This window comes from Antechinus flavipes, chromosome 3 (genome assembly GCF_016432865.1).
Source record: "Antechinus flavipes isolate AdamAnt ecotype Samford, QLD, Australia chromosome 3, AdamAnt_v2, whole genome shotgun sequence".
In the NCBI taxonomy this organism is placed as follows: domain Eukaryota; kingdom Metazoa; phylum Chordata; class Mammalia; order Dasyuromorphia; family Dasyuridae; genus Antechinus; species Antechinus flavipes.
This window is the reverse complement of record NC_067400.1, coordinates 208,585,883-208,598,750: the sequence shown is the minus strand read 5'-3', so window position 1 is coordinate 208,598,750 and position 12,868 is coordinate 208,585,883. Positions and strand designations below refer to the sequence as shown.

Genomic DNA, 12,868 nt, shown 5'->3' with positions numbered 1-12,868 from the left:
TCAGAGAAGAGAGGAGGCTGAGGGAGGTAGAAAGATGTTGAGATTTCAAGTAATCAGCTAATCCTGGGAGGAGAAATCTTGTTTCTTGAAAATTCCAGATGGTAAATGGAAAGTGTTTTGATAATTTCCTACAATAATAGTGTTATCTAATTCAAATACAGAGGCCACTAAATCATACATAAGGATCCTTATAATAGCACATTAACTTTGAAAACCACATATTAACATTATCTATATTTTATTATGTTTAAAACATATTTTATTAAATATTTCCCAATTTCATTTTAATCTGGTTTGGGCATACTTGGGATGTTGTAGCCCAGCCCATGGAACATGTGTTTGTCACTTTTGGAGTATAATATTCAGTCAGGAATAATTATAAGATCATAAAATTGAAATCCAGAAAGAAATGTAAAATTTATCTATTCCTTTGCAGATCAAGAAATTGATGTCCAGGGAACTTTAAGGACTTGTCCAAAGTGACAGAGCTAGGATGTAAATCCAGGTTCTCTGACTCCCAAATGCAACATTCTTTTCCCTCTGCTATGGGATGCCAGTTATTGAAAGCAACAGCTTTTCTGTAGCTAGAATATCTCTAGGCTGCAATATGTCTAAAGAAACAATATCCAGAAAACATTCTGGATCATAATATTTCAACTTGAAGAAAAAATAATGTCAAGAAAGTCATGCTGAGAGATATATTGTTCACTCCATGAAGTATCATGTTGCAGAAAAACAATAGCAGAAGCAACCACACACACACACACACACACACACACACACACACACCCAATTAATTAATTCAGTTTCTGTCCTTGTTTCTTCAGCTGCTGCTGAAACGTTCTCATTAACAATTTCACAAGAATACCTCTAGAATTTCTGGATCTAGAAAAGTGATTTTGTTCTAGAAACTATATATTGATTCTTCAACCTCTAGCTCTTGAATCAGGATTCTGCTATGGCCCAGTTTATTCACTACCTGTGTACTTGTAGACAAACCACTGCCATCTATGGGCCTCAGTTCCTTTTCTGTAAATGAGGGGGCTACTTTAGTTGATATCTAAGTTTTATTCCAATTATAAAATGCTATGATCTATGATAGAGGGCAGCTAGATTATGCAGTCAGTTTTCTCATCTGTAAAATGAGCTGGAAAAGGAAATGTCAAACCATTCCAGTATCTTTGCCAAGAAACCCCCAAATAGAGTCACAGAGTCAGACATGACTGAACAACAGCATGATCCCTGATATAATAATAAAGCTACTTAGTGAAAGTTTTATACCTGTTGAAAAAAGAAAGCAGTGGCCTTTGAAATAAGGGGATTTTTTGTTTGTTTGTTTGGGAGGGATTAATCACTTCTTTTAGTGCAGCTAACTGGCTTGTGAATAGAACAAGAAAACCTGAGTTCAAATTTAGTTTCAGACTAGTTTTGTGACCCTAAGCAGTCATTTAATCTCTATTATTTATGAGAGAAGGAAATAGCAAACAACTTCATTATCTTTTCCAAGAAAACCCCAAATGGAGTCATAGAGTCTGACACAACTAAATGGATTGTACAACACTAAATGACCTCATCTAAGGGAAGATATATATATATATATATATTCTTTTGCATTCTTCTGCACTAACTGCATATAATGATACATCCTTTGTAAAGTTTTATCCAGTTTACATTAGCATTAGCAGTTATATATTAGTATGACAGCCATTTCCCCTATTATTAGAACATTTTCCTTTCTGGTCCCAGTTAAAATCCCACTCTCTACAAGTCTTTCCCAATCCCACTTAATTAAAGGATCTTCCTTCTGAAACTATCTCATTTTATCCCATATATCAGGACTTCTTAAACTTTTTCTATTTGTGAGGCCTTTTCACTAGAGAAATTTTTACTCAACCCCAGGTATATAGATATATAAAATACGTATACAAATCAAACATTTACTAATAATAAATCATCATTTCATGATTTTCACATTCAATTACTTGACTCCATATAGGGTTGCAACCCACAGTTTAAGATACTTTGTCTTATATATCTTGTTTGTGCATAGTGCTTTATATGTTTTCTCCCACACCCCCACATCTACAGTTGGACTGCCTTGAAAGCAGTATTTCTTCTTTAACTTTTTTTTTAATTAATTCAATAGTATTTTATTTTTGATTATGTGTAAGATAATTTTCAACATTTATTTTTGTAAAAGTTTGAGTTCCAAATTTTTTTTCTCCTTCTCTCCTTTATTTTCTCCATTCCCAAGACAGAAAACAAACTGATATAGTACAATTATTTTAAACATATTTCCATATTAGTCATTTTGTGAAAGAAATATCAGAACAAAGAGGAAAAACCACAAGAAAGAAAAAGCAAGTAAAACACCCCCCCCCCAAAAAAAAGGTGAAAAAAATCTGCTTCGTTCTCCATAGTTATCTCTTGGATACAGATGGCATTTTGGAGGTTTTGATATCTCCAATGTTTAGCATAATGCTTGGCACATAGTAGGTGCTTAATAAATGCTAACAAATTGATCAAGTAGCATCCTACCTCTCTGGTAATTTCATGTTTGAGGTCGTCAAATATTCATTATAACTGCCAACTTGAGAGTAACCAGAAAAATCTATGGGTGAAAACTAGTGTTGGAAATAGCAAAAGTTGAGGACTATAGAAGCAATAAAGTCATCTGCCTAAAGAAAGGAAATCCGTCATTGGCTGCTGATAGTTTTAATCAACAATTCCTCACTTATCAAAAAGGAAGAAAAGACGGGAAAAAAAGGAGAGAACAAAAAAAGTGAAAGGAAAAACTAAGTCTCCTTCCTTCAATAAAACATTCAAAGCAACACTTTATGTATGATGGTGAAGGAGAAATTTATTTAATATTTCACATAGTAAATTATAATTAAATAAGATAATCATTTAATGCTTAATATTAAGGCTCCTGGGTCATCAAGAAAAGGTTATAGTCAGTGTCTTCAATCTATTTATACAGGCAAGCCTTAATATTATAAGATTTCCATTTCTAAAAAAATCGAGTTCAAGCAAAGTTTTGGGCAAGTGAAAAGTCAAATTCTGAACTTTTTAGTGTCCTCCATATTCACTGAATATGCTAGATAACCAGGAATCACTTTATAAGAAATTCAAGCAGAATATTGTTCTCTGCTGAGAATGCTATTTTATTAAAATTTACCCATACTAACACATAGACCAGTGTGGACATTGTCATGTTTCCATCTCTTAATTATAATATTCTAGTTTAAGTCACCAGCCATTACTTCAAGAACACAGAATTGAAGTGTAAGACAAAAAAAAAAAAAAAAAAGGCTAATTTGACAGTAAAATGGCTATCAAGGCTGAAAGCAAGAAGACTTTTGACAGTTTAAATCCAGTCTCAGACACTTACTACTTGTGTGACCCTGAGAAAGTCATTTAACTCTTTGTTCCTCAGTTTCCTTATTTGTAAAATATTCTTGAGAAGGAAATGGCAAATTGTTCCAGTATCTTTGCAAAGAAAACCCAACATTACAAAGAGTCAGACATGACTTGAATACCTGAAGAACGGTGCATGTGTCTGTGTGTGAGAGAGCCAGCCAGCCAACCAGAATCATCAATAGCCAATGAATGACTTCATAGTTTCCTTAGTCCTGACTCCTCAGGTGTTCTCTTTTTATTTCCAACATTAGTTCTCACTCATAGACTTTTCTGGTTATTTTCAGCTTGAAAATAAGTTGTTATTGGTGTGCATCAGATAGATGTTGAACTTCTATCATCATATATGCTTGCCTATGTCTAATCTTATGAGCAGGGACAGCTATGGATGTAAAGGGTCAGAGACAAGGAATTCTACTTCTTCATTTCTTGATATTGTTAAAGGATGACCTTCAATATATGTATGTATATGTATTTCTATATTTATATTTTCTATAGTATATAATTTTTATTTATTTACATATTTAGAATTATGATATATGTTTTAGGTTTAAATATATGTATATATTTGTTTTATGTATTTATTCCTATTGGATATTATATAATGTATATGGCATCTATATATGACTATCAAGAAATGAAGAAGTAGTATTCCTTATCTACAGCTCTTCACACCCAAAGGCTGCCCTTGCTTTTATATGATTAGGTATAAGTATGCATATATAATGACAGAATTCCATCATCTAGCTAATGTGCAACAATGACAGCTAATTTTCAATTTAACAATTTATTCATTTAACTGATGGTTGGGGTTCTTCTCAGAAGCTCCAAAAGCATTAGAAATTCATCCAGGAAACAGAGGTAAAAACAAGAATAATGCATAATTTTGCCAGAAAAAGAAAGAGATAGAAAGATTGAAGTACTAGAAGCTCTTAATGAGGACACTAGCCCCTAGTTAAATAAACAAACTGTTAGGTTAAAAGATAGAAGTGTCAGAATAAATATTGTCAGCTAATTGGTAGTTCACAGAATTTTACATAAATTTACAGTAAAAGCTAATTAATTCAGACTGCACTCATTCATAAGCATAGTAATATGGACATAGGCTAGAGTGAAATTGACCCTTGTGCTCTCTATGAAGAAAGGGATTGATCACTAAGCAAATTAACAGGAATGTTCAAGGGAACAAAATGTTTTCAAGCATTTTAATTATACTTATTTGCATATTAACAATTAACATGCTATTATAAATTACATTTATCTCTCCATTACATCAGGGAGGTCCTCTAGTTGGTAAATGGTTTTGTTAGGCATTAGATTATTTTTTCTTTTAAATAAATGTTTGATTCTCCTCCCTCCTCTTTCAACTTCCTATTATAGAAGTCTCTGGGAAAAGACTATTCTCTTGCTCAACACTCTCCAGATGAAATCATTTCCTATTAAAAAAAAGAAAAGAAAAGAAAAGAAAACCTGACACAAAAATATTACCCAAAATGCATATCAAATTTTTCCACTTTCCCAATCAATTTTTGTTTTGGAGTATACCTAAATTTTATAAAAATTCTTTTCAAATACTTTATAATATAGACATTTTACAAGTTAGACTATTTCCCCAGTGAATTAGTTATATGATATATGAGACTCATTGACAAATAATGTGAATGACGACCAGCTCCTCAAAAAAAAAAAAAAATGGACTTTAAAGGGATAATGGAAAGGGATATAAATAGACTCATTCCCAACTCTGAAAGTGTTCAGTGTTTCAGAAGCAGTTCCTTGGGGTCAAGGGGAAGGGAGAAGCAAGTGAGGTGTTTCCTCTACTGTTCCTGAAATTTGAAGTGCTTCTACCTGGATTCCAAAAAATAATGGCTACTCTAGGATGTTTAAAAAAAACAACTACAAATTTTGCAGTGATATCACTAGTAGGTCAAAGAAAGAGGACATATAACTGCTTTTTTCTGTAGTGACAAAGAATTGTCACTGATAGGATACCCATCAATTTGCAAATGAATAAACAAATGACAATCTATGAATGGGATGAAATATCATTGCGTAGTAAGAAATAATTGTTTCAGAGAAATCTAGGAAGATTTGTATGAACTGATACAGAGTGAAATGAATAGAACAAGAAAAACAATTTACACATCAACTACAAAATTATGAAAACATTCTTGAATGACTTAGTCACTCTGTTCAATACAATGACCAATCATAATTCCAAAAAGATTTATGATGAAGTAGGCTACCCAGCTACCCATCTCCTGATGAGAAATGAGAAATGAGTTATTCAGGAAATAGACTTGGACTTTTGTGGAGAGAAAGGTGAGAGAAGGACATAGTGCCTCTATGCAGGAATTTGTTTTGCTTTACTGTAAGAGGGGCTTTGTTTTTCTTTCTTTCTCGGTGAAAAATAGGGTAAGGAAAGATAAAAAAGCAAATTGATTTTCATGAAAATAAATAAAATTTAATTTAAAAAAACTATTGGGGACAGCTAAGTGGTGCAGTGGATAGAGCATCAGCCCTGAAATCAGGAGGACTTGAGTTCAAATGTGGCCTCACACACTTAATACTTCCTAGCTATGTGACCCTAGGCAAGTCACTTAATCCCAATTGTCTCCGGAAAAAAAAAAAAAAAAAAAAAAAAAAAAACCTACTGGTTATTCCAAAGGCCAGTAGAAAGGACAATTGCAGCATTAAAGAAGCTAAGGAAAATGACCTTTCCTCTTCTTCCATGTCTCATCTGTGGTCCAAGAAATTGTAGGAAATTGATATACTCATTCAAATGACCCAGGTGCAGGTCTTCTCACTCTCACAAGTCTGGTGACAACTTCAGCCTTTCCAATAAAGGGTCAGTGAGCAAAGTCAAATATAGATAAAGACAATAGAAGTGGAAGGATGTGGCTTTTGTATCAGTAAGTACTTATTAAGTTCCTACAATGTGCAAAGACAAAAAAAGAAGCCATTGCTATTCAACAATGAGCTTGTGTTTTAATGAAAGAGACAAGTAAGTGCAAAAATGCATATAGCATATATAAATGTGTAGATGAAAATGACCAAAAACTTCATCTAACAACTCCTTCCTCACTCCATATTTTCTACTCTGTTGTTATTGGCTTATTCTGCATCTCCCAACTTGACATGGGTACTTTTTGCTTTGATCCTGGAAATCCCAAAGCTTCAATCCCTTCTGCCTTCTGCTGCCTTCTGACACCTCTCTTATTCACAAGCTTCCACAACTGTTCACTGCTTCATCTTCTTCAGAGATATGTTCTAGCTCTTAAAATGAGAAAGCCAGGACTAATAGGTCTCTAGACTTGGTAATGTATTTTCAGCTATTTTTAAAATGTGCCATAGTTGGATCTAATTTCAACTTCAAGGATGACTTAGCCTATGTGTAGCAAAATAGAGAGTTGGATTTGAAGTCAAAGATCCAACACTCTTTCTGTTTTGCACTTGACTTTTTATTGCACTTGACTTTCTATTTACATCTGACTTAGACCAAAATCCTGCCTGTATGATCTGGGATAAGTCACAGCTTCTCTGGATCTCAGCTTCCTCCTCTGTAAAAGGAGGCGGGTTAGGCCAGATGACCTCTACGGTCCTTTCCAGTTCTAAATCCATGATCTCATGACTCCTTCCCTACCTCAGGACTCAGGTAGTCCTGGTAGATGCCGCGTTATGAGGTAATATACACATCACATGATGACTAATGACCCAATGGGGTTTTTTTGGTAGGATAAAGAGAAATGTCCATATGCCATTTTAATTACCAATATCTATTTCTTGCCCTTGCCAGTCCTGCCAATATCTTTTAAAAAGTCAAGCCACCCATAGGCCCCTGAGCCTGAGAGAAGAATTAAAAGTTTTTTTAAAGAAAACTGGAAGAAGACTGCAGCTTCTCTTGAATAAATGAAATACATGAAATGTTCAAACAGCACTTTATAAAGAGAGTGGAAGTACAAACAAACCCCACTGAGCAATTATTTTGATTTTCAAATCCCCAGAGTAACATCTCTGGCTATGTAAGCTAAGCTCCACACATGCATAGACTATGCCTTAGAGGTCTCCTCCTAATAGAGTTTTGCATCTCTCAACATCATATCTTAAAAGTGAATGCCCCTATTTCGTCTATGTATGGTTTGCACCTTCATTCAAGGCATCTATGTTTTGAAATTTTACATCCAAATTCCTAATTCTTATTCTAAAGGGAAAACAAGTCAGTAAATAGCAAGTCTTGGATCAGCCTTGTGTTTTGTGTTGTCCCTGAACTCGGGAATGCAATTCAATAAAATCAACATTTGGTGCTTTGAAAACCAGAAAGGCTAAACTATTTCTATGTCGAACCTCCTTTGTGAGGAGATGGGGGGGAGGGGTGAAGGAAGAGGTGACTGAACACTGGAAAAATACATCACCTGTTCCTGAGGTTACAAGACAAAGTCATGAATCCAAATTGCTTAACTTGATGCTCCCTCTGCTGGTTTGTTTGCAGAGCTGTAATGATGTGGTACAGGAGAGATTTGGGCCAGAGCTGAAATATGACATCGCCTTGCGTCTGGCAGCATTACAAATGTATATTGCCACTGTCACCACCAAGCAAACTCAAAAGATCTCCCTCAAATACATTGAGTAAGTATTCCCTACCATGGGAGAGAAGCCAAAGCTTTTTTGGGTATGGGTTCATAATGTTTGAGACCATTTTAGATAAATTTCTGTATAAGTTGTTTTCTCCTCTGCAAAATGAAAGGGCTGGGCTACATGATCTTTAAGATCTTTTCCAGTTCCAGATCCAGAGTTGCAATCTGCAGTGGTGGGGAAAATATTCATACCAAGGAAATCAAAGCTTTTTGGATGAAGTTGCTTTCAAAAGCAGATATGCTCAAATATGGTCAGTTTTACCAACAACTTCCAAACCAGCTAAAGGGGGATTACATGGGCCAGTTCCTAATTTAGGTGTATCAGTCTCTTTTGACCATCTCTTGACACAAGGATCATATTTCTTATGTTGTTTGTCTCTAATTGTCAGTGATATATTCAGTAGACTAATGTTCACTTAATTCTGACAGAGTATAATGCTGATGGCAAAAAAAGAGGACTTTTTAAAGCATAGGACAAGGCTGGATCAAAGTCTCTCTGCATTAGAGAAAGGGCAAAATTATCACACAGCCTATCCCCTACAGCCCCCAAAAGCCATTAGTAAATTAAATGAAGTCTGATTGCCTCAAATGTCATGGTTTCCCAGGTCCTTCTAATTACTAACAGTAGTTTTCCATTTATTGATCGAAAAGCTTATCTGGGGTCTTAAACACTACATGGGCCACAGGGGTTACAATGACCTTTTGCTGATGGAACACACACAGTGGAGATGAAGGAGGGGGACATATTTGCACAAATAACACTAGAGCAAATGCACTTGAAATTTTACCTAAAGTTTTCTGGATTTACAAAGGACAATTAAGTAGTGCTCAAAAAATTCTAGGGCCAATTGCACCAAGGTCCATTTGGGATCTGGAAGTTCACAGAATTAGCATTAGCAACAAGCATAGGCCAAAGACCAGACAATGGTCTTCAGGCAATGAGAATTTCCATGTCAGTGGAGAGAGTGTTGGATTTAGAGCCAGTATCTGGATTCAAATCCCACTTTGGACACATATAAGCAGTGTTACCATGGATAAGTCATTTAATTACTCTGAGTTTCCTCATCTGCAAAATGGAGATACAATTTTGTAAGGTCTGTTTTACAGGCACATCGAGAGGCACAAATGGAATAATGTATGCAAAGTGCTTTGTAGCCTTTAAAGTTCTATATAAATATTAGTTGTTATTGCCTCTTTATATGATTATCCAAACCCAGAACTGACTAGAGTTTCAAAAACTATAATTCTCTTATTGCCCTACAAACATTTCTAAAGGTCTTACCTTCATTTACTAGTTTTCGTTCTACCTGTATTCTTTTTATTTGACTTCACTTATTAAGTCAAGGGAGAATTTAATTCACTTTACAAAGTAAATATAAATAGTAGCCATTATTGTTTTTCAAATGCCTTCAATTTGTTGATATAAGGTTAGGTATCTCAGGTAGAAGAAAAGAACATTATATTAGAAAACAGCCGTAGTAGTTTCAAGCCAAGAACCCATAAATTTCCTTGCAATCTTTACCTTCTCCCTTCATTCCTCATATTTCTAGGCTAAGAATCAAAGGCTTTAGTTCCAGAAAGACACTAACAGATCATGTGATCCAGCATGAGATTGTATGCTCTTAATTCTCACATTTCATACAGATAAAAAAGATCATTCCTATTTATATAATGTTCAGGGTTTAGTAAAGCACAACAACCCTGTGAGGACAGATGTAAATAACCTCCTTTAACAGATGATAAACTGAGGCCCAAAGATTTAAGTGACTTGACCATGATCACACTGTTCAATGGGGAAAGGGAAGCCTGGAGTGCTCCTCCCCCAACACACCATACTGTTTCAAGAGCACAGTTGGCTGCAGCTGAGGACTTGCAGAGATCTCACTCATAGATTCCCATGGCAACTGAATAAAAAAAGAAATAAGAGGAAAGAGGGAGAATACAGTTTAAATTTCCTTTCAGCCCAAGGTATGCCTTTGTTTATGCCACTTGTCAGGTTTCACTTCAGCCTGACCCATTTGCAATTATTCTTGGACTTTGTGACTTGAGAAGTAATGGATAGAGAGCAGGGTTTAAAGCTCAGAAAGTGGGTTTCATTTCCAGGCTCTGCTGCTTTCTAGCTTTTTGACTTCAGGCAAGTCATTCCATCTGTCTTGTCTATTTCAATCTCTGTCTCTCTCTGTCTCTCTATCTCTCTGCTCTCTGTCTCTCTCTTTCTCTGTGTCTCTGTCTATCTCTCTCTGTCTCTGTCTCTGTCTCTCTCAGTCTCTTTCACCATTCATCCATCCATCAAATACCTATATATTTGTCATACATTTCTAGTTGTGTCTAACTCTCTTTTCTTGGCAAAGATACTGGAGTGGTGTGCCCTTTGCTACTCTGTGATGACCATGTTAACACCCTGGATACCTTAGAATCAGCCAGAGTCACGATAAGCAAAAGTTCTTGCAAGGTCTTTATTCTTGGTCTTTAGAGGTAGAAGTGAATTGGATGGACGCAGAATCTCTGTGACCTCTCCTCTTTGTCTCCCACCTATAAGTGACCCTGGCTAGTCTTACTCCACCCCCTAGTCCCTCCTACAATTCTCTGTATACACCAATTATCGAGCCAGCACAGAACAGTGGGAAGGGCCATTTTCCAAGCATATGCTTATAGAGTCCAATCTGTAATTAGCCTTAAGTGCTTGTGGGTCTGACCTCAGTGCATTGACTCAAGAGTTTCAGCCCTTTACGCTTCTCTAGCTCATTTTACAGATGAGGACACTGAGACAGACAGGGTTAAGTGACTTGCATTTGATTACATGACTGGAAGTGTCTGAGACCAGGTATGAACTCAGGAAGCTTCCTGACCCCAACCCAGCACACTATCCATTGTGCTGCCTAGCAGCCCTCACAGGAGTGATATTTACCTTCATATAGCACTTTTATTTTTTTAATTATTTTTATTTCCCCCAGTTACATGTAAAAACACTTTTGTTATACATGCATGTTTACATATTTCCATATAATCATATTATGAGAGAAAAATCAGAACAAAAGAGAAAAATCTTGGCGGGGGGGAGGGGAAGGTGAAGATCGTATGTGTTGATCTACATTTAGTCTCCCTAGTTCTTTCTATAGATACAGATAGCATTTTCCAACCAAAGTTTAGTGGGATTGCCTTTGATCACACTGAGAAGAACCAAATCTATCATAATTGATCATTGCACAATTCTGCTGTTGTTGTGTACAATGTTTTCCAGGTTCTGCTTGCTTCACTTAGCATAGCACTTGATTTTTAAAAGACATTTATACTTCCACTGTCTTATGTATTACTCAAAAGAACCGGGAAATTGCATACTTACCTTATTTCATCCACGTAAAATGATAGACCATTACAAATATATTTTATCCAACCTTATCTGTTTTATGAACAAATCTTATCCCAGATAATCTCTATTTTCTCCAGCTAGTACATGTTTCTCTGAATCCTCTAACAACCACTCATTGAGATGCATTATAGGAAAAAACAGTGTGACTGGAGAGGAAAGGTGAGGTTGTTTAATTGAAAGGCCAAGATTTAAAACAAAAAGGGATCTCAGAGGCTCTAGTTCACTCATTTTACAAATGAAGAAAACTGAGACACAAAGAAGTTAAGGTACTTGATCAAGATTATACAAATAGATGTCCAAATGTCAGAAGTAGATCGAACTCTGTGCCATCACAGGCATGTTTGGCACAGAGAGATCCATAGGGTGTCCGTAGATCAAACCAAAAAAATTGTGCAGAGGGAATACAAATCAAACTTTTATTCATTTTACTCATCTAGTCAGACAGATAGGAAGTTTTATTGAAAAGTTCCATTAGAATAGGTACTAAATTAAAAGAAGGGATTCCCAGGTCTTACTCTCAAAGACCTTACACCTTAGTTGGGGAAATAAGACATGACTTAAAATGAGATTAGAAGTGAAATAATAATAAGATTTGAATAGCAAATATTAAGCACCATAAGATTGCATATATTATCTGCCAAAGTAATGGCATAGACAATAAGTACTCCAAGTTCAGAGGAAGAAAACAGTGGGGTAACTGAAAATAAAAAAGCTTCATCAGTGAAAGAGGTATAGCAATTTAGTCTAATGAATTTTGTATCAGAATACATCATTTCAGAGCCTGGCCCATTACAAGATATGTCAACTTTGACAGATCAATTTAGTCAACATTTATTCAGCACCTATTATATGCAAGGCAAAGGAGCAAAGTAAGATTTTAGAATAGGAAAGGAATTTAGCAATCATAAAATCTAAGGCCCAGCTTAGTAGGGTCAATAACTTGCCCAAGTTCACACATACAGCAGATTCATAAAATCTTATTTAAAGGGGACTTCAAAGATCATTAAATCCAAACTGAATCTGAACAAGATTCATCTAAACAATAATTTAGGCTCTGCCTGAGACTTTCGGTGAAGATTTATCTTTCATGAAATGACTAATATGGAAATATGCTTAAAATTATTATAAATGTATAATGTATAACAGATTGTTTATTATCTTGGGGAAGAGAGGAAGAAAAGAAAGTTTGGAACTCAAAATCTTACAAAAAATGAATGTTAAAAGCTATCTTTACATGTCTTTGGAACAACTTATTGTAGTATGTAGATAAAGTAGTATGGTCCATGGGGTCACTAAGAATTGGACATAGCTGAATGATTAAATAGTAACAACAAAATAATAGAAATTATAATTTTAATTAATGATATGGGTCATATTTATATAATGCTCTAAAAAGCTTTCTGTATAATGTGTCTCTGAGGAATCATTATCCTAATTTTACAGATGA

The 12,868-nt window shown here is 35.2% G+C and overlaps 1 protein-coding gene across 3 annotated transcripts in view; it reads left to right on the top strand.

Annotated features, from left to right (window-relative positions):
* Positions 1-12,868, top strand: part of FRMPD4 (FERM and PDZ domain containing 4) — a 743,167-nt gene that overhangs the window by 709,566 nt on the left and 20,733 nt on the right. For all 3 annotated transcript variants that reach the window (XM_051984529.1, XM_051984530.1, XM_051984531.1), the window contains exon 10: positions 7,907-8,043. In XM_051984529.1, the coding sequence (XP_051840489.1) occupies positions 7,907-8,043 (137 nt within the window). The remainder of the gene's footprint in view (positions 1-7,906; positions 8,044-12,868) is intronic.